General features: G+C 41.0%; 1 protein-coding gene across 2 annotated transcripts in view; it reads right to left on the bottom strand.

Annotated features, from left to right (window-relative positions):
* Window positions 1-19,452, bottom strand: part of CROT (carnitine O-octanoyltransferase) — a 28,496-nt gene extending 9,044 nt beyond the window's left edge. Inside the window, exons 1-8 of one of the 2 annotated variants that reach the window (XR_004256784.1) lie at window positions 19,282-19,452; window positions 14,556-14,679; window positions 7,288-7,412; window positions 6,560-6,741; window positions 5,824-5,948; window positions 2,095-2,203; window positions 910-1,003; window positions 705-830 (exon numbers count right to left, since the gene is read on the bottom strand). Coding sequence is in view for 1 of the 2 variants with exons in the window: in XM_032234654.1 (XP_032090545.1) it covers window positions 705-830; window positions 910-1,003; window positions 2,095-2,203; window positions 5,824-5,948; window positions 6,560-6,741; window positions 7,288-7,412; window positions 14,556-14,670 (876 nt within the window). In the remaining variant the exon portion in view is untranslated. The remainder of the gene's footprint in view (window positions 1-704; window positions 831-909; window positions 1,004-2,094; window positions 2,204-5,823; window positions 5,949-6,559; window positions 6,742-7,287; window positions 7,413-14,555; window positions 14,680-19,281) is intronic. The other variant, XM_032234654.1, reaches the window with a different exon arrangement.
* Between the last annotated feature and the right edge of the window lie 6,928 nt (window positions 19,453-26,380).

Raw genomic sequence — 26,380 nt, 5'->3', positions numbered from 1 at the left:
GTCATACTTAATGTACGCATAGGATAAAGTAGTATACTTTGTCTTTAAAATTATAAATTGGACCTAAAAATGCTAATGTGATCTCAGCAAATTACAATTTAAAAAATTACAGTTTATTCTCTACTAATGAATTAATGATTTCTTTCCCTTGCTACTTTTAACTACTTATAGGAACTTTATTTTACATAGGTAGCAGGGCTTTGTTGTGCTTTAGATTTGATCTCTAAAATCTACACAACCTTAATAATCATTGTAAAAAAAAATAGACTCAAAAAACCAAAAGGAAGCAAAGCAAAATCACTCCTACTCAATTGTGATCCAATGTATATGTAATTGGGGGAGGCATTTGTAAGCATAGTGTTTACTATTGACTAAATAATGTATGATTAAACCACCTTATCTCGTGTTTATCTTGCCTGTTTATGTATCAGAAACAAGTGTTCATTAAAGTTTAAGAGCGGCCTGGGGAGGAATGTTGCTATGCTTTCATTGGAACTGTATAATTCCCACATTCTGTCTGTGACACACTGTAATTTAGATTTTGAATAAGCCAGATACATGGTGTAGTTAATCTATACCGTTTGATCAATCCAATTCCTTTTCCTTTATAATATAACAAGGCTAATTAAGGTCAGTTAAATATAATATTTTCTTAAAAATGAGCAGACTAGTAAGAATGGCATGGACTTCAATTCTTTAAGTACCTCTGTATAATCTTCAGGTGTAGCTTGAGGCTTTGACTCATCTAGACATATTACAAATAAGCTACGCTGTATTTTTTCCAACAGAGATAGGTTCTTTGGATGAAGTCTGATAAGATGATTACGTGTCTAAGAGGGAAACAAAACAATTATTAAAATAAAACATATCAATCTGCACCAAATGTCTTTAAAAAAAAAAAGTCCAAACCTTTGCCCATGAGGTTCTTTCTTCAGATGTTAAGGCAGCCAATCCTGGCCCTTCCGGTTCATTCCCACATTTATTCTTAATATAGGAAAGTTGTCTGCAAATAATATAAATACCAAGTAAAAAATACTTCGCGTTTCCAATGAAAACTATCATGTAAGACAATTTTTTTTTGGGGGGGGGGGGATTTAAGCCAGCATTTCAGGTAATAAAGACTGAAAATAAATCAAGTTTCCATGTCCTTATTAATTAAATTGAATAGTCATCTCTTCTGTAAGTTATTTATCAAATATTAGAAGTACTACAGATAAAATTAGTGTCCTTTATTAGCTATAGTGATCTTCTTTGTTAGAGATTCTATGCAGAGAATACTCAGATTATAAAAATAAAAAAGTTGGAGGTGTGCATATATACTATACATGAAAGAAAGATGAAAGAGCTTATTAACTACATCACAATTTCTCCAAGTAGATAACTATTTTTCCTTAACAGAGTTGCCATGTGGGAGGTTCAAGTCCAGTCACCAATGAATTGAATTAAAATGATGTTTCAGCAAACAATGCAGCATTCCCTCTCCCATTCATTTTCATATTTAGATTATTTCAATTCAATAAATATGTTTAACAATCATGAAGCAGTATCTTGGCTTTAAGATGTATCCTTGTTTAATGCTGCATAGAATTATTTTAGGAAGTTGGGAATTATAAGTATTACATTCCTTTCATTTTTTAAGTTGGGAAACAAAATTCTCAGCTGACTTTTATCATTTCCCCCTCATACGCTGAGTGGGAGGCAATGAAACGAAAGGCACTCTAGAAATGAACTTTTTAAGAAGCATAAAACTATTTTAAAAAGGATAATTGACATTTAACTGTATTTAGTAAAATGAAGCTATAAAATGCTATTAGACCTAAAAAGAAAACATTGAATTATAGTAATGTAGCAAGAATGCAATATATATTATACTTAAGTATAAATGGAAGTAATATTAAATATTAATTCAAAACTGAATATACAGCATCTCCATCTCTGGTTTTATACAGAAGCCCTTAAATTCCATCAATTTTCATTGATTACTTCTTTCTATAGAACATATTTGGAATATCAGTATAATTACATTTAATGTAAAATTTCTATAGAAAAATCCATAAAGTAGCAGGTTGTTTTTAGAAAGTATTCTAAACATACCTAAAAATTTCTGGTGGGCTCAACATATGACCATCATGTAAACTATCAAATTCAAAAATTCTTCCTTCACAGAGGACTATCAAGTGAGATGGACATTCACCTTCATTCTCTGGAAGAAAAAGTTTAATTCATTTATACTGCATCTTCATTGTTTAAAAGCAGGATGGTAATTATCTGCAAGCATATGAAACAGTGTTACAGGTAGTCCTCAACTTAAGACTAGTTGTGCAATGGGACAGACATTTTGCAGTCCATAAAGCATTTCTGATTGTCGTAAAATGTGGCACACACAGACAAACCATGATCATGCGACTGTAGTTCAGGTGCTTGGCAACCGGCTAACCTTTAAACTGGGTTTGCTGGGTCCCATTGTCACATAGCTGCGATTTGCAGCAGTTTTTTCAGGTTCCCAGCAAAAATGGGTTTGCACCTATGACTGCACTATACCCAACCACCATGGATTTGCTTAATTACCATAGTGATTCACTGCAAAAAAATATCATAAATCAGGTCATGTCATGTGAGTGACTTGATCTACAACTGTAACAACATACGGCCAGAAATCCAGAACCAATTGCAGTATTAAGTTTGGGACTACCTGTTTTTTCCTTGCTTACCAGCTGGATTGCAAAAAAAATGTACTTGTTTTTCAACTGTTAATAATGCAACTAAAACAAAAATTCTGAATAGGTGCAGTGGGAAAAAAGCTTTAGCTATTGTTGTTCTCCCCATAGAATTTCATCTTTAACTAGATGTTTTTCACTCCACAAAAAAAAAAAAATGATTTTTTAAAATCATGCACACTAAGCTGGTAGCAAACAGAGTGAACAAGCTGTATACACAGAACACAGTACCCTGATAAGAAGTTCAAAATTCTGATTCAGTTGTGTGCAAACACAATTATTATCGAATATAAGTACAAATAGCAATAGCACTTAGATTTATATACTGCTTCACAGTGCTTTACAGCCCTCTCTAGGTGGTTTACAGAGTAAGCATATTGCCCCCAACAATCTGGGTCAAATGAAAATGCAGTTGAAAGTTCAGAGTGCTATAAAATTACTTTTATATTTAGAAGGCAGTACTGAAAGTTCAACACTTGTTTTGAGTAAAACACAGAAAAAGCATCATTATACAATTTAATGCTTTATATGCCAATTTAAAAATTAAATTCCACTGTATTCAATTAAACAGAAATAGCATGGTTAGGATAATCATCTTCAAGTTTTGGTTTTGGTGGGCATGGAGAAGTAATATTGTTTATTACATTTATATACCACTTTTTAGTACAGATTCCCCAAATGTCTTACAATTATTAGAATTATAGCAGCCTACATAGATGAATGTATCATAATTTATGCAGTAGCTAATGGCTTGGTTTACAAGCCAGAAACACACGAGTGCAGCTCCACTTGCATAAGCGGTAGGCGCTTGCAGCTCCATTTGTGCAAACAGTGGGCATATATAAATAAATATATAAATTTTTCAGTTTATGCTGTGAAAAATTTCAGCAAATATAAAAAGAGGGATGGGTCTCAAAGCAAAGGCCTAAGAAGTTCTGTGCCAGTGCAGCTGAGATTTTAACCAGGGGTGGTGGTGTCAGATCTCTTTCTCAGTGATTATCCACATCTTCCTAATGGCAGATGCTTTGTTAACAATTTTAGGAATTGTACATCTAATTATGTCTTTTATCCATATCCAATAATTTAGGCTTCCTAAATTTGTACTTAGCTATCCTGATATAAAGTGGTATTCCTATCTAATTCCAATAAAAACTTTGCTACACGTTAGATTTATACGGAATTCCTTATTGGCTGCAGCATATATTACATCTGCCCTCCAGTCACTCAGCACTGTCCTCCATTGCTATTTTGCTTTGTGATGTTGAACTAACATGATACCTGGATTCTTCACAGAACTGCTTGTGTAACAACTGACTGGCACTTTTTGAACTGCAAGTCAGGTTTTATATGAGCTCCTTATTAATACATAATTACAGATCTGTTAGAAAACATATCATCAGGGGCTTCTGGGAAGAAATAGCAAACTGTTTGCGGAACCAACAACCACAGCAGAATGAAGAGCCAGCATGCAGACTGGCTCTAAGTAATTCTCCATTACATATAGAAAGGCCTTGAGATCACCGACAAGTGCTCTAGACAGTGGCTCCCTTGTGAGATCACAAGACAGCACAAGTCTCTGGTGGGTTGAAAGCTCTATGAGAAAATAACCATTATGCTCAAACTCTGGTCAGCACCTTTAGTACACTGGATTTGCATGTTTCCTTTTCTAATCTTTTTTTTTTTTTGAAATCTCTTGTGGACTACTTTTCAGTTAAACCTTTGGATTAACACACTTTCTGCATTAGATGAGTTTCTTTCAATCCTCAGTGAGAGAGGTTCCAATTATACCTTTAAAGACTTAAAAAATTAAATAAAATTAAGACTAATTTTCTACACAGGTTAAATTCACCAGCAAGACAATATTTTTCGCAGTATATTTTGTCCACTGCTTCTACTAACAAGGGGACATGCTTTTACATTATTTTTAATTTGTTAGAGAACCCCATTATTACTGTTACAGACTCATTGTTCATTCACTGCCTGAATTTGTTCATCACAGTGTTAGAGGCATTAGTTGCCATGGTGCTGGTGATTATACATAGGGTCAGTTGCAATCATGTCCGACAACACTTCTGGAAGCTAATACCTATGGCATGAAATCAAGAATGGATATTAGTAACTGCCACTTGTTAAAAGGTCTAGGTACTCACTACTCTACTGAACAGTAGTCACTGTGGGAATGGAGTGGAAAGATTGTTAAAAAGACTGCCAGCAAGACCATCATTTTAAATGCTCTCCATAGCACCTTGAATGAAACAAAACGAATTAAGCCAACACACTTTTGGGCCACATTACAGATTAGAATAAAATGTGTAAAAGTAACTTGCCTAGTGATCCACAAATATTATTGCCCTGCTGTGCATTTTTTATTGAAGGAAAGTGTGAAAAAATCTTCAGCCCTTTTATTATTTTTTACAACCAGACTAGTTAAGGAAGCAGGCTATTTGTTTGTTTCCAGGTATTCATACAACATACTAAATCCTGGCTCAAACTGTACTATCTGTACTGTAATGAGAGCAATTACTTCCAATAAACTCTTATTTTATATTTGTTTACAATGCCTACTGTATGAAGTGGTATACAAGTCTAAATGCTATTGCTAGTAAGGTTTCTAAGCTCACTACAGGGGTGTCAAACTCAATTTCATTGAGGGTCACATCAGGGTTGTGCTTGACCTCAGGGGACCAGGGTGGGCGTGGTCAGTTTGATATCACTTGTGTCATGGGAGCACCTGTGTCAAATGGGAGCACCTGAGTGCTCTGCCGAAAAGCTCCATTTTCGGCTGCTGCAACCTGCAGGAGGCTGTTGCAGCCGAAAACAGAGTCTGAAAACATGGCCCTCCCGAGCTCCGTTTTCACTGGCAGAGGTACCACAGGCCAGTCCTTTGCTATTTTCAGGGCCCCACAAGCCGGAGCTAAGCACCCCATGGGCTGAATCCGATTGCCAGGCCTTGAGTTTGACATCCCTGCTCTACTAGGTTTTATTCCCAAGTATGTGGTTTAGACTGCAAACTAAATATACCTGTTGACCATCCATATGTATGGATAAACATTACATATACTACATTGAAACCACTTTCTTTCATTCAGAAAAAATAATCATTTACCTGTTTTGAAATAATTAGCAATGGAATCTTGAACAATGCCTGGCACCTTGCAAGTGCAAAAAAGCATTCGAAATTGATCCATGTCCAGGGGCTTACGGCCAGACATATGTACAGCCAACGTTTCCCTATAAGAAAATTAATATGTAAGATATTGAAGCTGCACGGCTAAGCATAAATGTATAACCAGGACCTAAGAAAATACTATATTTCAATATGTTTCAATACTATATATTCTGAAAGGCCTACGATGTCTTTCCATATAATGTGACATAGGCACTCAAATCACAAGTTTCTTGGATGAGAAACGAAACATCTTTAAAGGAAAACCAGAAAGTTCAGTTGCCTCTTGAAAAAGCACCTTTGAGACAACCTTGACCTGGATGACAGAGAATCTCCATAGACATCCAAGTCACAATTATTTATTCTTTTTAAAGCACTACAGAAATGCCCACTATTCTCTCAGGCTATTATGCTTATGCTTAATTAAAAACAATTTCAGAAGCTTTAATTTGAAAGAAGACCGTAATGTGCTTGGCTTTTTTCCTTATTAGAGTTCCAATGGTTTGATTTTATAGGTGTTAAAAATAAATGTGAGTTTTTGGAGAGTTGTACCAATTAACAAGATATAAAATTCCACTCTAAACTTATAAATGAAATTAGCAATATTAACTCATAATAACATAACAAGTGACCATAAATAACTACAATGACTACATTGTGATTTTGTATTTCTTACTTTCTCATTTGTTCCCAGAATTTTAAGATGTGCCAAACACTTATGGATGTTCTTTCTATCTGAGTCCCTTCTTTAATTGGCCAATAATGTTCAATATAAGAACCTGGTCCTCCAAAATTGTGATAGATTTGTGTTGATAAACGAGTTTCAAGATAGGCCGTATTCAGCCACCATTCTTCCAACTGAAAAGAAAAAGCAATTAACAGCAAAGGGAATCCTTAATATGGTTATTTGTTAAGTTCAGGTTCTATCCCATGGCTTACATTAAAAGCAAAGCGCGAAGCATTTGGTATAACAAAGAAATGTTACATATATGATGTTCAAACAGCAACCTTCATCCTACACTACAGAACAGATAAAACTTAAAATAATCCTAAAATGATTTCAGATCTATTCAAAGAAAAATATTTCTAGTGAGATTTGCTCTTTTGAAAAGCAAAGTTTGCTAGTGAATTAGATTCTGCTAATGTGGTTTTTTTCTCTCTGACATTCAATATCATAAGAACTAGAACCGAGACAGGATTCTACTCAGACAAGGCTTGCTGAAATACTACAATAACTATAGTGGCTGAATTATAATAAATAAAGCATGGCTTACAAATGTCAATTGCAAGTTCACAAACATATTATGTCAAACCAACAAGCCCACATTATATAATGTGTAACTGTCAATATATTCTTATTTCTATACATTGTGACTGGGAAAAATGGCTTTCTTAAAAGCATACCCAATTCCTCTTCACTGCAGCCCTTTCAAGTAATTTTTTATGCAGCTCCTTTCCAATGCCATTCTCAAATCTTCTGACTATGTCTCGAGTTCTTTGATACTCTTCTTGGTTTAGGAAAGGTTTCACTGCACAATATAAATGATTGAAAATATGTTTTAAACACATTTACTTCTCTACTTCAAGCGGCATTAAAGCTTCCATCTTTTTTATAAAGCAAATTTCAAATAAACAAAATTTATAGAGATCGCATATCATTTGGAACTTATTTCTAGCTCTCAAACAGAAATAGATACAGGTCACATAGGTAAAGGTCTCCCCTGTCCAGTCATATCTGACTCTAAGGCAGTGGTGGCAGAGACCGAGTGCCCAAACTGCAACCCAGAACCCACTTATTTACTGCAACGTGCCAACACAGCAATTTAACCTGAATAATGAGATTTTACTATCTAAAATAATGATAAACAAGGCAGAGTTCAGCTAATTGTTCTAAGAAAGATGTGATAAATGCACTTTTATGCCCCTTCATTTTTTTTCTGCTTTTGAAATATTACATTTAGCAATAATAAAAAAGAAAAACGTTTTTAATATTTCTCTTTCCCTCCCTCTCCCCCCTTCTCTCTTTCCTTTCCTCTATTCCCCCCTCTTTCTCTTCCCCTCTCTTTCTCTGGGTTTCTCTCTCACTCCCTCTCTTGATCTGTTTCTGTGTGTGTGTGTTTCCCTCCCCCTTCTATCTCTCTTTCCCTTCCTCTCTCTCTCCCTCCCCCTCTTTTTCTCTCTCTCCATTCCCAGTGGGTGGGTAGGAACCCCTGACTGGTGCTGGGTGGTGGAAATCTGAGGTCTGGAGGCCGATAAGCCCAGGAGCAGCATGCTGAAGCTCAACTGGCTGGTGGGGAGGTAGGGCATGTGCGGACTCGGATGGCCGCCTGGCTTCTCGCTCTATAGAAGCCAGTGCCGAAGATAGAACACCTCGAGTGCCTCCGGTGTCCTTTTTACATCTATTTAATCCTCCTCGGTGGAGCTTTACCCCAGGATTCATCTGGGTATCTGTTGGCTCCTGGCGGTCATCTCCCGAGCAGCGGAACGGCTGCAGAACAGCAGCGGCTTGAACTCGGAGGGGAAGCTTGGAAGGAAAGATGGTGGCGCCATACAGCTGATCCGCAGCATTTCTTTTACATCATTTTTATACCTTGAGCGTCTCTTTCCCCCCCCCCCCCCCCGGCCAGCCTGACCGAGCCTGCTTGAACCTGCTTGAGCCGAGTGACCGGTGAGCCCTGAGGGTTTTAATCTCAATTTTAACTTTAACTTCAATTTTGAAGAAGGGGGTCGTCGGAAGCTGTACTGAGATCGCGGAGCGGCGGATCGGACGGCTGGCTGTGCGTGCCGCCGCCATAGCCGCCCCAGACGCCCCCCTCTCGGTTCTATTTCTGCTCGCCCTACTATCCGTTGCCTTGCTCCTGTGGCCCCTGGGAATTAAAGACTTGGCCGTTTTTTGACTGACTGGTGTGGTTGCTCGGGCAGGGAAGAGGACGAAGCCCTGAGCCGAGCCCGTGTCATTGCGGCCTCCTCCAGACATCACTCCTTGCCTCCGACTCCAGCCATTAGGAGGAGTAGGGCTATGGCTGAGTTGGCGTGGGAGCGATAGAGGATGGCGGCCGCAGTGGCGAGGACTGGGTTTTGAAAACATCAGCGCCCCCCTCCTCCTCTGCTAGAGTGGCTCAGGTCAGTTTCAGACTCTGCCCCCCCAGATTGGGGCCCTTATTCATCTTTAGGAAAGAGACTTTTAGGCATACGGCCCGCTGACCTTCATTGGAAGGGTGAGACTGAACAGCTGCCGCCTATGAACACTAGACTTTTACATCCTATCTCGCCTATATACGGCCGCCTTATATACCACTCACTTTTGATCTGGTGGCCAAGGACGCCTCTCTGGGACATAGGAAGGGAGAGGAGTGGAGTACCTCTCCCTCCCTCCTTCTCACACCGCTCCATCTTGGACTTGCGCAATTTTTAGTCTCCGCATTTTATGAATGAGGTGAGAATGATGTGAATGTTGTTGTATGTGCCCACTTTTAATCCCTATTATTGTTGTAACTTTTTGTGTTTTTAAATTGTTAGTGGGGTGCGAATGGTTTTGTGATTCTGTATGTTTGAATAGGCTGGGACCTACCCAGGTACCCTCTGTGCTGAGTGTTCTGCAGAAGCACCAGGGGGGCCTGAGCTAATCCCAGCCTCAGAATGTTTGATTCGAAAGGCCTGCTGGAGCATGCGAGGGTTATGGGAGGGGGTAGAGGGGTCACGGACACGGGAGTGGGCTGGAGCATTACGGTCTTAACAGGGAGGGGCAGATATGGTGGGGACTTTAGGGCAGGCCATTACCGGGGAAGGAGGGCTCGCTACGTCACAGAGATCCCTCCTTCCGGCCCTACGAGTCCCACTCCAAGGCCAGGTGGTGTGAGTAATCAGGACCCTGGCCTCAGGCTGCTGTCGCTAAATGCCAGGTCTGTAGTTCATAAAGCTCCTCTCATTCGGGACTTAATTTTAGACGAGAGGGCAGACCTGGCATGTATTACTGAGACCTGGCTGGGCCCGGAGGGAGGAGTCCCCCTCGTAGAGATGTGCCCAGAGGGTTTTCAGGTGCTCCATCAGCCGAGAGCTCACAGAAGGGGTGGGGGTGTGGCCATTGTTATCCGAGAGTCTCTAGCACCTCGTAGGATCCCTGCTCCGGAGCTTGTCGGGTGTGAGTCCCTGCTGGTGAAGTTGGACCTCAAGGGTCAAGCGGGTTTGCTGCTAACGTACCTGCCTCCTAACTACGTTGCAGCAGCCCTCCCCTCGCTCCTCGAGTCGATAGCCGAGCTGGCAGTTGAGTTCCCCAGACTTATGGTTCTGGGGGATTTCAATTTGCCTTCGCTCGGTGAACACTCTGATGGAGCGCAGGAGTTCATGGCTTCCATGACAACCATGGGCTTGACCCAAGTAACCCGAGGACCAACCCACTCAGCGGGTCACACGCTTGACCTCGTATTCCTCTCGGAGCAGTGGAATTGTGATCTTGGTCTGAGGGGTAGTGAGATCTTGCCCCTGTCATGGTCAGACCACTACCTACTGAGGCTCGACTTTCGGAGACCAAACCACCACTGTAGGGAGGAGGAGCCGACCAAGTGGTTCCGCCCCAGGCGACTTATGGACCCTTTGGGGTTCCAGACGGAGCTTGGGGTTATTCCTGATACTCTCGCCCGCAGTCCGGTGGAGACTCTGGTTGCTGCCTGGAATTTGGCAGCGACGAAGTCTCTTAACCGGATTGCGCCTCTACGGCCGCTCCGAGACAGTGGATCCCGGAGGGCTCCTTGGTTTACTGAGGAACTCTGGGAGAAGAAGCGCCAAAGGAGACGCCTAGAGCACTTATGGAGGTCCAGTAAATCCATTTCGAACCGAGCACTTTTAACAACCTGCACCAGAGAGTACATTCGAGCAATTAGGGCATCTAAGAGCACACATATTGCCTCTCTGGTTGTGTCTGCCGAGTCGTGCCCAGCCGCCCTGTTTAGGATAGCCCGTTCCCTCCCAAATAGGAGGGATACAGGCAATCCGCTGCAGGGCAGGGCTGAGGATTACGTCCAATTCCTCGCAGACAAGGTTGCTCGGTTCCGGGCGGACCTGGACTCCAATTCTGCAGAACCAGCCGAGGCACTAAGGGATGATCTGGTAAGCCATCGCTGGATTGATTTTCAAGCTGTTACCCCTGAGGATGTGGACAAGGCGATGAGAGCTGTAGGTGCCTCCACATGTGTGCTGGACCCGTGCCCCTCCTGGCTGGTTGTAAACAGTAAAGAGGTGACACGAGGCTGGATCCAGGCGGTTGTTACCGCCTCTCTATGGGAGGGGGTCTTTCCCCCCGCTCTAAAAGCGGCGGTGGTGAGACCCCTCCTGAAGAAACCATCCTTGGATCCAGCCGTTTTAAATAACTATCGTCCGGTCTCCAACCTCCCCTTTGTGGGGAAGGTTGTTGAGAAGGTGGTGGCCTTTCAGCTCCAACGGTCCTTGGAGGAAGCCAGCTATCTCGATCCATTCCAACCTGGCTGCAGCACAGAAACCGCTTTGGTCACGTTGACCGATGATCTCTGGAGAGCCAGGTATGGAGGCCACGCCTCCATCCTGGTGCTCCTTGACCTCTCGGTGGCTTTCGATACCATCGACCATGGTATCCTTCTGCGACGACTGCGGGAGGTGGGGGTGGGAGGCGCTGTTTTACAGTGGTTCTCCTCTTACCTCTCGGACAGGTCGCAGTCGGTGTTAGTCGGGGGGCAGAGATCGACCCCTAGGCCCCTAACGTATGGGGTGCCGCAGGGTTCGGTCCTGTCCCCCCTTCTTTTCAACATCTACATGAAACCGCTGGGTGAGATCATCCGACGGCACGGGATAAAATACCACCAGTATGCGGACGATACACAGTTGTATCTGTCCGCCCCGTGCCAACTCAACGAAACGATGGATGTGATGAGCCAGGGTCTTGAGGCTGTTAAAGACTGGATGGGGGTTAACAAGCTTGTGCTCAATCCAGAAAAGACCGAGTGGCTGCTGTGTTTTCCTCCCGCGAATTGGCCAAGTGTTCCATCTCTCAGGCTGGGGGGTCAAATTGTACGCCCCTCAGACAAGGTTCGCAACTTGGGAGTCTTCCTGGACCCACAGCTGACTTTCGAACATCATTTGTCAGCTGTGACCAGGGGGGCATTTGCCCAGGTTCGCCTGGTGCACCAGTTGCATCCCTACCTGAACCGGGAGGCCCTCACAACAGTCACTCGTGCCCTTGTGACCTCTAGGCTGGAATACTGCAATGTGCTCTACATGGGACTGCCCTTGAAGAGCATTCGGTGACTTCAGCTGGTCCAGAATGCTGCCGCGCGAGCGATCGTGGGTGCACCACGTTTCACCCACGTAACACCCATAATCCGCGAGCTGCACTGGCTGCCTGTTGATCTCCGGGTGCGATTCAAGGTGCTACTTATCACCTACAAAGCCCTTCATGGTACTGGACCTGGGTACTTGAGAGACCGCCTACTGCCAATTACCTCCACTAGACCGATACGATCGCATAGATTAGGCCTCCTCCGAATTCCATCATCCAGCCAGTGTAGACTGGCAACTACCCGGAGGAGAGCCTTCTCGGTGGCTGCTCTGACCCTCTGGAACGAACTCCCCGTGGAGATCCGGACCCTCACCACGCTCCAGTCCTTCCGCACCGCCCTAAAGATCTGGCTGTCCCGGCTGGCCTGGGGTTAAGATTCTAACCCCACTCGAATTGTGTGACTGTTGTGTTTTTAATAATGATGTTTTGTCTTTATGTTAGAAATTGTTTGTCCTTCCCTCCCCCCTTTTTTTTGAACTGTGAGCCGCCTTGAGTCCCCCCAGGGAAAAGGGCGGCATACAAATAAAGGGAAAATGAAAATGAAATGGAAAAAAAAAGGGCATCCCAACACTAGCAGCTCGGCAGGAAAAGAAACTGACATCGGGGAGGCCAGAATGAGCCTGCATTAAATTTCACTGTGCTGCCCAAGCGCTGTAAGAGTACAGGGCAGGCCATGGAGAAGTAACAGGAAATGTATCGCAAACATGGTGTAATACTATTTCACACTTTTTTTAGTCCCTCAAACTTTAGTTTCCCTGCAAACGATGGCAAGAAACATGTCAGAGAAACGCAATGGAGCTGAGCAGGACGTGTGTACCCAAAGAGGGGGATTTGTGTGCCACCTCTGGCACGCCTGCCATAGGTTCACCATCATGTCTCTAGAGGATGGTGCTTATCTCCGTTTCTTAGCCAAGGCAGCCAGCATTGTCCGAAAATGCTTCCACAGTCATGTGGCCAGCATGAATATACACTGAAGGTGCACGGAACAGCGTTACCTTCCCATTGAAGTGGTATCTATTTATCTACTTGCATTTGAAAGCTTTTGAACTGCTACGCTGGGGCAAGTAATAGGAGCTAATCAGTGGTGGGTTGCCAATTTTTTTACTACCAGTTTGGGTGCACATGCGCAGAAGTGTCCAGGTGGTGGGTGGAGCCTCCCACCACCGCTACTACCAGCTTGCTCGATCTGGGCCGAACCGGGAGCAACCCGCCTCTGGAGCTCACCCATTGCGTGGTGCTCAGGTCTTGAACCCAGGTTTGTCAGCTTTCCAACTGACAAGCTCAGCATCTTTAACCGCTGAATCATCATATTTGCCTTTTGTAGCTTTTTCTTTTTTAACTGGTAAAATAAACATTGCAACCTGAACATGTATGTCAGTTATCTCCTTAAGAACTCAAGGTTACTAAAACTGAAATAGAAACATGTCCCAGAAAATTTTATCCAGCATTTCAATTGGCAATTTTCCATACAGGACTCTACAGATAGGAGGTCAAGTTCCAAAGGAAAGAATGTATCAGACATGCATTACAAAACAGTTCTTAGAAATTTGAAGAGGATTGCTTATTAATGTATTTTTAGATTAACAGATTTTAGCAACAGCTGGAATAAAATTGTGTTTGGTAAAACTAAAATTTTAGTCCATCAATTTTCCATTTACGATAATTGCTACAACAGTTAGAAATGGAAAACATCTTAGATCCAGCTTTCCATAACAACATGTTGCAAGGATTCACAGGCTTTGCCGTTGCAAAACTTAGACTGTGACAAAATGACTTCATTCAGGGCCAATTTGGTCTAGTGGTTAAAGCCCCAGACTAGAAACCAGGAGACTATGAGGTCTAGTCTCTTTTTTAGGCCTGAAAAGCAGCTGGGTGACTGTGGGCTAGTCACTCTTGCTCATCTCACAGGGCTGCTGTTGTAGGGAAAATGGGAGGAGGAAAGACTATTAGGAATGTTCACTTTCTTGAGCTACTTACAAAAATATTAAAACATTTTTTTAAAAGCTAAATAAATAAAGTTTCTCATTATAAAGAGAATGAGATGAAATTGTTATCTAATATTATGAATATTAATATTAATAAAAGTGAGGTGAAACTCACTTTTCAATAGCATTTTTAACTGCAGTCTCTATAAAAATAAAAATTGTGCAAGAATACATTCCTGATACCCTTCAATACAGGGATTAAGGCAGTGGGATTTCCTGTGATGGTACAGTTAAGAAACATGAAAGTGTTCCCATATATTATTACCAGCTACAGAAGGCACAGATCTATAGAAAAGATTGTTAGTTTCCACCCCAGCCATATTCTGGAGATAGAATCAAAAGCAATTTTCAAGTCAATGAAAGTATTGTAACGTACATACCTGCATCTAGATATTTCGTTAGGGATTCATCAAGAGGAGGAACTGGCAGTGAAGGCAAGGAACTCTGATGATGAAATGTATTTATTTCAGAAGAATCAGTTAACTGGTTTTCCATTATGATGATCTATGGCAAGTAATAACAACATTTTTCATTTTGACATTTGTATTACTGCAATTTTATCTTTTAATCTTTACATCATGTATATTATGTATAAGCAAGCATGAAGAAAAGTTAGTTTATGTTTATACAGCTTTCATACACAGGGATACATAAACAATTCCGATTATATCTGTAACACACACACACACACTCCATCTGGTCCGCTTTATATACAATAGTTAAAATTTTGCTTTAATTCTACTAGTGTTTAATATGGACTCAATTACAGTGGCAATGAATGCATTGTTGGTAGACTTGAAAAAACACGTAAGGGATAGATCTTCTTTGAGAAAATCTAATTATGAACAGGTAATTACGAGCATTCCCTTAGTAACGTTCCAAGTTACGTGATAAATGCCCTCTAGCATTTACGAACAAATCCCGAAATTATGAATATTGCAGCATCACGGCAGTTGTTCACCCTTACAAGGCTCTGCAACATTCACCCCACCTATTCCCCGGCTTTTCACAGGAACTTCTCACTTATCTTGCAAAGATGATCTCTGTCGCAGTTTCTTTGTCTGCATTTGCATAGAAGAGAGGCCTAACGTACCACGAGATCTCATGCCACTTATCTCGTGTAACCTCGCACTTTAGGCCTCTATTCTCTGACAATTGTGACTAGGACATTTGCAAATGGATGCAAGGCTTCGGTCGTTCAGGCCTTCTCTCTGTCTGTCATTTTCTTGTCAAAGCCTGCAGGGAGATTGTATTGCTGTAGGCTTTGGCAGCCCTTTGCAAAAAGGCTTTGTTGGTACCAGTAGAGGTTGGGAGGAGCCCTCCAAAGCCCTGTGCTCTGACCTAGGCTTTCTGAGACAGTAAAAAGCACACATTTAGTCCCAAAAATCCTCTTTTTATTTCAACAGCTGTAAATTATGTTCATTCACAGCCTATAATGAGCTAATTGACAAGCCACATGCAGCAGAGTCAAAATGGAGCTTCAGACTTTAAACCGACCAGAACGAACAAAGTTGCTTCCTGCAAAGGCTCACATGCCTTTGCTCCTCCTTTATGTCTTATGGGAGGGGCCAATCATCTTCAAGCCTTATTCCCAAGTCACTCCTTTTGTCTTACCTGTTCTTGCCTTCTGGCAGCTCTGCACATGCACGCACTAGGAACAGGCTCCACTCGTTCCTCTGCCTCACTGATGTCTAACTCTGGAGGCTCCGGAGGCAGCAGATAACTCCCAGATGGCTCTAGCCCCCTCTCTGCCTCTGACGCAAAGCCCTTGTCCGAGCCTTCCCCATACTCTAGGACAGGACCGTGATCCTCCTCAACCTCCTCACTGTCCGACTTTGCTGCAGCTCTGCAGGCTGCCGGCAGACCACAACACCCTGTTCTTATTGGCGAAGGCTTTTCCCAAAGGACTGCTGAAGCATACAGGGATGCAATCCTCATATGCTCATATGTTTTGCCCCAAAAGGCTGCTTTCTCACTGGAAATCAGCTTGACAAGGCCTTTGGCACCGAGAAAGCAGCCCCGAAAGTCCACATGTGGCTTACAGGGTTGCTTTCTCAGCGCCAGAGGCCTCGTCAAGCCCTTTGCTGACGAGAAAGGAGGGAACAGGCAAACAAACAAGCTGAAGGAGACAAATCTTCATAAGATAAGTCACCCGCCATGACAAAGTGGCGCGGGGGGGGGGGGGGGACGACAATTGTGGTGACCACAGGGGAGGGAGAATGAGGTATCTGTGGGTCAGGGAGACCTTGGGTTGTCTGCAGTAGGTGGCATGTTCCCTCACTAGGCCCCCTAAGTCTTTTCCCCACCCCAAGATAATGTGCATTTAATGAGCCACACATTGGCCCACGCATTCAATGGGTGAAAACAGGGAGTGAAGTCATTCAAGATATAAGATTCACTCCCATGATTCTCAAGTTACAGATGGAATGGTCAGGCTCTATTACGTTTGTAACTCAAGGACTATCTTAGTCACTAGGAGTAAAAAATTACTTGATTGCACATAATCATCATAATTAATCATTATCTTTAAGAGTGCTGTGTAGGATCAGATCTCTACATCTACAATTAGCAGCTTCAGAAAAACAGACAATACTCCGTGCAATTCCTTAAAATTTTACAAGACCACAAAAAGTTTCCTCTTCTGCAAGTTAGCAAATCAAACAGCTTTTCTTTTCAAAAAGTAGAAATCAGTATTAATTCTGCTGGTATAGTTAAAAGTTCAAAGTCACACACTCATGACATTTGATCACATTTCATCAGGTCTGCAAATACATAGTGTTTGATTAATAGGAACAATAGTTCAAAAAAAATTTAAACAAGCATTTTATCATTACAGGTCTTAACTGGAAAATATTTAACCATTTAAACTGTGTGTGCCATTATTATTTTTTATTTTTATCTGTTTGTATAAACTTACATAAAGGTGCAATTTAATTACAGAACAACATATATAGTTTTTTGATAATACATTTTCATGTGTCTTTGAAGTTCATTTTTCTTTTTATTTTTTGCATATATCTATTTTTTTCTTACTATCAATGTAAATGTTATAAAAACTACTAGAGAAAATTGCCTGGCAACTATAATAAAATTAGTACTTTCGATGTGTTTATACTAATTGTTCCATGTTGAAAAGGCTTACTATAATTGCTTTCTTCATTATTGCTCTGCTCCTGCTGTTCTCTATTATACAATTTCAGATTCTCTGCATCCTCCAAGGTAGGCTTTATGTCTTGCTGGTTTAAAACTACTAAATTCCCACTATTCATTTTCTCTTATTTTCTTCCTAATTTCAAACATGGAGCATATGTCAAATTTTAAATTGTTTTTGTAATCCAAAGTTTCAGAATTTTCTATAACCCAGAAATTAAGAAAAAATATCTATAAATGCTAGGAGCAGTTACTGGGAAAAAAGTATTCTTCTTCTAAGAATACTGCATCTTGGTCAAATACAAACACTATGTTTTAAACTTAAAGCATTTACCTTTATTCAGAGTAGCTTTAACTATTAAAATGCTGCAATTCATAAAAATCTATATCAAATAATCAATATAACCATATTGCTCATATATAAATATGAATATTTTATATTCATAAAATAGCAATGCCCCTTAGCTGGGGCACAAAGTATTGCTATTTTATGAATCTGTAAGTTGTAATTACTGTAGAGTAAGAATTATGGTTTTTGTCTCCAAGTCATGTGCTACATGCTCAAATTAAGGATGTGCCATAGTGTTTTCAGCAATATATTGCATTTACATTAGAAGAAACCTTTGTCCCAATTCTCTTTATGCCCTTTGTTTACCAGTAATGCACTCAATAGCCCTACCCAGTTTCACTGCTGCTTATCATGGTGCATTAAGAGTTCAGGTGTGCTTATCAGGAGAATTAGGAAATGCACCTGTGGTGTTACAGCTAAACTTATTCTGCCACATTATTACAATGTAAAGGGGTGAAAAACACAAAAAAGCCCACAATCTCTGCTGAGACTGCATTCATTTAAAGTTCCTCCACTTTGTGCCTTCCCCACAGATTCTTTAATTGCCCATCCTGGCTAGATGGCTCAGTGACTAAGGCGCTGAGATTGTTGATCAGAAAGGTCGGTGGTTCGAATCCCCAGTATAGGTCTCCAGTGTGAACAGGGGGTTGGACTAGATGACCTCCAAACTCCCTTCCAACTCTGTTACTGTTAATCTAATCCTGATTTAGGATTGAAAGAAACACATTTGGATTGCCTCGTATTGTTAAACACGATCTCAGTATTATTCCAAATGATCTCATGAACTTTTAGGGAGTCAGCTCACAACAAAGTTTCTTAAAAGTTTTTTTTTTCTCTCAGGACCCCTTTCCCACTGTTAAAAAGTATGAAAAGTTCCAAAAGAGCTTTGGTACACTGATATTTGCCATATTAAACATTAAAACTGAGCCCACATTTGCTGCCACTTCTGACAGTTCAATGGGATTTTAATACGACTGTATTTTTCAACCCAGGCTGGGAAATAATTTTGATTGCGGAGCCCAGGAAAGGCTCTTGGGGCGGGGTGGGGAAGAATTCAAATTTCTTGCATTATTTATTTATTCATTTTTTAAAAAAAACACCGCTCTACTCCATAGGGAAAGAACCCATATTTTTAAGGCAAGCTATGCCCTAGGTAGTAGTCGCGAGTTCTTTATAGTTAGTTCTTCCATGGTAAATATTGTCAACGGGAGAGTTAAGTTTTTATTTAATTTGTTTATACTCAACAACGCCCAGCGTTTTCCTGCTTTCTACCATTAAGGGCACGAAGCTCCGTCTCTGAGCCTTCGTACAAAGCGCATTTTGTTGCCAACAAACCGAGGACGCTCTACCAGGTCCAGTCCCCCAGAAACTGGCGGGGTGGAGTGCGAAAGTTAAGGCGACGTCAGAAAGAAAAGCAGAGTAATAACGACCCCTTCAGCCAAAGGGCCCTGGAGAACTAGTGCCGAAGACAGGGGGGCGCTTCCCCCCCCCCCCCCCACTACGCCGAAGCCTTTCCCCGCTCGCAGTCCCGCTGGCGGTTTGGCGCTTCTCACCCCCACCCGGGTTCAGGTCAGACTCCGCTGAGCTGTTCAATAGGTTCCCCTCACCTTGTCTCTTGCCTTCACGGCGCCCGTCAGTCTTCTCCGAGGCCTTTCGGCGCGTCTCTTCAAGTTCAGTCAAAACAGCGCCTGAGGAGGACGCAAACGACTCCTCCCTTTCTTCTCTTCCTCCTCTTCTCTGCACTTCTGCGCTACATTTAAACTAACGCGAAAGGAAGGCGAGGAGGAAGCGCCTGCTGGCGGCCCGGCCCTCTTTGGCGAGACCAAAAAGGCGGAGGGGAGATGGAGAGGGCTTTCAAAGTTTCTCCGCAGCCCATGTAGAGCCACAGGTTACGGATGCCGTACTCTCGGCTTTAGTGGCCTGAATGAGGGCTAGGGGTTAACTGCGACCCTCATTTTGTCCACGAGAACGTTTTTCAACCTGCCTAACTTTTTAAGATTGAAGGACTCCAACTCCCAGAATTCTCCTAATAACTAAGGCTGCCTGAGGGATTCTGGGAGTTGAAGTTCATAAAGGAATAGCACAGACATATATCGCTTCATTGTGATTTACAGCCCCCTCTTAGCGGTTTACTGAGTTAGCATATTGCCCCCAGCAATTTCCTCATTTTACCCACCTCGGAAGGATGGAAGGCTGAATCAACCTTCAGTCTGGTGAGATTCCATCTTCCAAAGTGTGTAGTTGCCCAAGTTGAAAAAACATTTCTCTTAGGACTAGGTGGTTTCAGTCAGGAATTGACAAATCTAATCCTCCTAATTTTAAATTCTGTCAGATGATAGGCTACCCTGCAATCTATCTCTGCAGAACAGGCAAGCATCATTCTTACTAGAGAGCATTTGGGTTTGGATGTTACAGTAGTATTAAAATTAAGAAAGCAAGGAGGCTTGGCTCTTGGAACATCACAATTTCAGCTGGCATCCACCAGTTAAATAACAAATCATATCCATCTATACAAAACCATGGCAATTTGTGGATAAGTGGTCCCAAGTTTATTTTATTTATTATACAAATGTATATGGTGCCTAACTAACAGGGGACTCTGGATGGCTTATAACATTGAAACTCCACAACATATTTCCCACTCTCCCTTCATAGCTGCAGCAATGCAATTATTAGTTATTATACAAATATATTAAAAACTGACCATAGAATCAAAGCTGAAGCATTAATAGGATTACTGGATACCCATAACCTATATAATCTATGTTCACATCATCTTGATGGCATAAAATGTTCCCTAGAAATACTTCCAAAAACAACTTTACAGCATGACAGATACACTAGTATATTAAAAAGTATAGCGGTATTATTTAAGGCACAGTATTTAATAGTATAAAAAGGCTACAGGGGTATTCATTAATTTTTATATATCTTCTGATAATATAGCTGCTTAATCCTGAGTAAAAATATGGCTGCTTTCAAGAGTGGCAGAGAGATGCTACAATCACATACTCAATACCAACTTTTGAAATCAAATTTAAGAAATGGTATAATAGTTACCAAATATATTTACCTGTAGTAATTAGCACTCCTTTATATAGTTATTATTTATATATTTATTTAGCATATGGTATACTAGGCCAGGGAGACTACAATGTTAAGCACACAGTAGAAGTTCTGATGTTGGTTATTCTAGTTACACCCGTGCACCACAAGTTTCACACCTGATGGACTGCAGCTTTCTCAAAGGAAGTTGGTTCATCCAGGGGTTTTCTTCCACTGATCTTCTGCCGATCACGTCCGGGAAATACAACACAGTTTCAAGCTTCCCACACAGAATGCACCCAGCATTTTCTGGTAATGGCGGTACCTATCCATCTACTCGCAAGCAATACTTTCTAAATGCCAGGTGAGTAGGTGGGCAGGAGCTAGGGAAAAGAGATGGGAGCTGGGCTCAAACCATTGGAGTGCTCCAATTGCTCACTACATTGTCATTAAACCTCTGTTCTATCATATCCCCACCACACTTTGTTTATATATTGTAAAGATATAGTGGTGTTTCATTGTATCTGTTAAACAGTATGATCAGAAAGCTACATAGAATATAGCATTTGGCACAAGAATATCTAAACTTTCAGTAATATTAAAAATAAGAATTGCACTGAATCAATTCAATATTTATTAACATTATAACATTATACCAGTCATTACTATATTGCAAGTAGGAGAAGTATTTTTAAAAGTAAATAAACTTTTATAAATACATAAGCACACTTCTTTTATTTTAATATCTGTATTTCTTGAAAGTATGGACCAAAAAGAAATAAAAAAGAACTTATTTGTTAACTGGCCATTAGTTCAGAATCTGGTAAGTCTTGCTTTCAATTTTTGCATCCATTTACATAAAATATTTAAATATGTTTCATCTCATGCTTAATTTAAGATTCAATAAAGGTACTTCATTTTGTAACATTGCAAAAGTGTTTTCATGGTGTAATATGTTTAAAATATGATCATAAGCTCAAGTCTATATGCTTTAAGCATGTTACAAAATCATAGAACAAATTTTGTCTGGATTTGATTTAAAATATCAGAAGAATGATTTGGAATAAATATTTATTTAAATAAGGTTTGCCTGTGTGAGGATAGTTACAGAGAAAATAGGGCATAGAGGGTTTGTTTTATAGTTAGACTGGTACTTGCTGTGGGTTTGGGGATTTGAGGTATATGTTGGTTCTAGTGTGTGATACTTGAGGGGTGTGAGATTGCATACATGTTGACTCAGAGTAACAATGTAGATTGAATCTCTTCATTTGAATTGTGGGCATTATAATTATGTTTATATTGTATAAATTGAGTTGTGTTTGTTTCTGTGTGGGATCAAATATGGGTCATCTTGTTTTGTGTTAATGCTTTGTATTTTTGTTTTTGCTTGTGTGTGTTTACAATTTAAAATGTTTAATTCTTATGTTAGCTCTGTTTAAAGGATTATTATATGATCACTTAACAGTTTTTCCAGGAAACTTTTGCAACTGGAAACTATGTATATTTCTATACTATTTACTGTTGTCGCTCATAACCATATCTTTTTTCTATTTGTAACATAATAAGGAAAACATATTTAGGAAGAGGTGTTAATTAACATTGTTAGAAGCAAAACATTGTGCAGTGGTTAATAGCATGATTCAAGCTATGCAATCGTTTGTTCTGTGTAATAATTATTGTAGGAGAAAAATATTTTTCTCATAAAGGGTAAAAAGTGTAAATCCAAGCCCAGTTATTCCAACAAGTTACAATCCTCACAATTTGCCCCATAGTTTTCCACAAAGTATTCCTTGGAATTTCACCTGATGAAATTCACCAATATCTTATTTAGCCATATGCATTGTGGATACATGGTATATCTAGAATAAATGTACATATTACAGCATACCAATAGTTAGATATATGCAGATAAATACCCCCCTTTTCACCATCCCCCTGTATCTTTAACTTAACATAAAGTGAGTTCTAGTATGAATTCAGTTGTTCGGTGATGGTCTGAGCATCTGTGGTAATCAGATCAGGGGGGTGCGTTTGTTTGGTGAAAGCTAATCGCGTCCAGTTTTCTCTAGCTTAGAGAATTCTTTCCGAAATAACTGCAATGTCTCCTGATACATTTCTATTGAAATCTATTGAACAAAAAAACAAACATTGGCCATTATATTGGGGGAGCCATGGCTCTATTAACACTCACTGGATTCTATACATTGTACTGCCAATGTTACTGAGTGCCATTCCATGTTGCTATTGGGCATTTTTCAGGTCTGTTCCTGTAGCTCTCTCAGCTGCGTTCACAAAGAAGGAAGATTATTCTGTCCACACATGAGGTATGCAAAGTTTCACTTGGGGAAAGTTCTCTGTTAGACATTGATTGGGGGATGTCAACAAATCATGGATCTCTCAGCTGCGTTCACAAACAAGGAAGATTATCTGTCCACACATGAGGTATGCAAAGTTTCACTTGGGGAAAGTTCTCTGTTAGACATTGATTGGGGGATGTCAACAAATCATGTATCTCTCAGCTGCGTTCACAAACAAGGAAGATTATTCTGTCCACACATGTGGTATGCAAAGTTTCACTTGGGGGAAAGTTCTCTGTTAGACATTGATTGGGGGATGTCAACAAATCATGTATCTCTCAGCTGCGTTCACAAACAAAGAAGATTATTCTGCCCACACATGTGGTAGGCAAAGTTTCACTTGGGGAAAGTTCTCTGTTAGACATTGATTGGGGGATGTCAACAAATCATGGATCTCTCAGCTGCGTTCACAAACAAGTAAGATTATTCTGCCCACACATGAGGTATGCAAAGTTTCACTTGGGGAAAGTTCTCTGTTAGACATTGATTGGGGGATGTCAACAAATCATGGATCTCTCAGCTGCGTTCACAAACAAGGAAGATTATTCTGTCCACACATGTGGTATGCAAAGTTTCACTTGGGGAAAGTTCTCTGTTAGACATTGATTGGGGGATGTCAACAAATCATGGATCTCTCAGCTGCGTTCACAAACAAGGAAGATTATTCTGTCCACACATGTGGTATACAAAGTTTCACTTGGGGAAAAGTTCTCTGTTAGACATTGATTGGGGGATGTCAACAAATCATGGATCTCTCAGCTGCGTTCACAAACAAGGAAGATTATTCTGTCCACACATGAGGTATGCAAAGTTTCACTTGGGGGAAAGTTCTCTGTTAGACCTAGATTGGGGGATGTCAACAAATCATGGATCTCTCAGCTGCGTTCACAAACAAGTAAGATTATTCTGTCCACACATGAGGTATGCAAAGTTTCACTTGGGGAAAGTTCTCTGTTAGACATTGATTGGGGGATGTCAACAAATCATGGATCTCTCAGCTGCGTTCACAAACAAGGAAGATTATTCTGTCCACACATGAGGTATGCAAAGTTTCACTTGGGGGAAAGTTCTCTGTTAGACCTAGATTGGGGGATGTCAACAAATCATGGATCTCTCAGCTGCGTTCACAAACAAGGAAGATTATTCTGCCCACACATGTGGTATGCAAAGTTTCACTTGGGGGAAAGTTTTCTGTTAGACATTGATTGGGGGATGTCAACAAATCATGGATCTCTCAGCTGCGTTCACAAACAAGTAAGATTATTCTGCCCACACATGTGGTATGCAAAGTTTCACTTGGGGAAAGTTCTCTGTTAGACATTGATTGGGGGATGTCAACAAATCATGGATCTCTCAGCTGCGTTCACAAACAAGGAAGATTATTCTGCCCACACATGTGGTATACAAAGTTTCACTTGGGGAAAAGTTCTCTGTTAGACATTGATTGGGGGATGTCAACAAATCATGGATCTCTCAGCTGCGTTCACAAACAAGGAAGATTATTCTGTCCACACATGTGGTATGCAAAGTTTCACTTGGGGAAAGTTCTCTGTTAGACATTGATTGGGGGATGTCAACAAATCATGGATCTCTCAGCTGCGTTCACAAACAAGGAAGATTATTCTGCCCACACATGTGGTATACAAAGTTTCACTTGGGGAAAAGTTCTCTGTTAGACATTGATTGGGGGATGTCAACAAATCATGGATCTCTCAGCTGCGTTCACAAACAAGGAAGATTATTCTGTCCACACATGTGGTATGCAAAGTTTCACTTGGGGAAAGTTCTCTGTTAGACATTGATTGGGGGATGTCAACAAATCATGGATCTCTCAGCTGCGTTCACAAACAAGGAAGATTATTCTGCCCACACATGTGGTATACAAAGTTTCACTTGGGGAAAAGTTCTCTGTTAGACATTGATTGGGGGATGTCAACAAATCATAGATCTCTCAGCTGCGTTCACAAACAAGGAAGATTATTCTGTCCACACATGAGGTATGCAAAGTTTCACTTGGGGGAAAGTTCTCTGTTAGACCTAGATTGGGGGATGTCAACAAATCATGGATCTCTCAGCTGCGTTCACAAACAAGTAAGATTATTCTGTCCACACATGTGGTATGCAAAGTTTCACTTGGGGAAAGTTCTCTGTTAGACATTGATTGGGGGATGTCAACAAATCATGGATCTCTCAGCTGCATTCACAAACAAGGAAGATTATTCTGTCCACACATGAGGTATGCAAAGTTACACTTGGGGAAAAGTTCTCTGTTAGACATTGATTGGGGGATGTCAACAAATCATGGATCTCTCAGCTGCGTTCACAAACAAGGAAGATTATTCTGTCCACACATGAGGTATGCAAAGTTTCACTTGGGGAAGTTCTCTGTTAGACATTGATTGGGGGATGTCAACAAATCATGGATCTCTCAGCTGCGTTCACAAACAAGGAAGATTATTCTGTCCACACATGTGGTATGCAAAGTTTCACTTGGGGAAATGTTCTCTATTAGACATTGATTGGGGGATGTCAACAAATCATGGATCTCTCAGCTGCATTCACAAACAAGGAAGATTATTCTGCCCACACATGAGGTATGCAAAGTTTCACTTGTGGGAAGGTTCTTTGTTAGACCTAGATTGGGGGATGGTCAATAAATCATGGATTGGAGTTCAGGTTGGTTTGATTTCAAAGCGATTTCCAACTCTTTTAATGATCCATGATCAGAGAGGAGGCAGATTAGCTGTGGAAGAGATTTAAAAAAAAAGATCAGTGTTATAACTGGTTTGGGCTGTTTGCAACCTCACAATCTGATAAGTCACCTGCTTGGGCTTCAGCCCTGTTGCCACAAGATGCAGGCAAATCTAATGGGGAGGAAATGTGTACCATAGCTTACCAAAATCTGAAATATTTGTCTCCTTTGCCTTAATTACACATGTAGCCGTGCTCTCATGACCTATTTTTAAAGGTAAAACATAGGTAAAAGGTAAAAAGTCATATACCTTTAGGGTTTTTTGTTTTTTTTTTAAACTGGCCTGCATGGAGCCAACAATGCTGGAATTTTCTGTGCAAGGTAGGTGATGAGATTACTATTAGAAGTTGAAATGGAAGTTTGCCTTGGAAGCAGCATAGCAGATTAGGCAATAGTGGCTGGGAAAGCAAAAATGCCACCTTTCAAGGACTTCCCCAAGCTATCAAGCTGGCTTTCATGGCTAAGGCAGGACTGAACCCACATTCTTTTATTTTCTAGCCTGGTGCTTTAACTACTAGACCAAACTGTTCTCTTATAAAAGTTTGCTTTCTT

The sequence above is a fragment of the Thamnophis elegans genome, chromosome Z (assembly GCF_009769535.1).
Source record: "Thamnophis elegans isolate rThaEle1 chromosome Z, rThaEle1.pri, whole genome shotgun sequence".
Taxonomy (NCBI): domain Eukaryota; kingdom Metazoa; phylum Chordata; class Lepidosauria; order Squamata; family Colubridae; genus Thamnophis; species Thamnophis elegans.
Note: the sequence above shows the minus strand (reverse complement) of the source record. Positions and strands in the feature narration are given on the sequence as shown.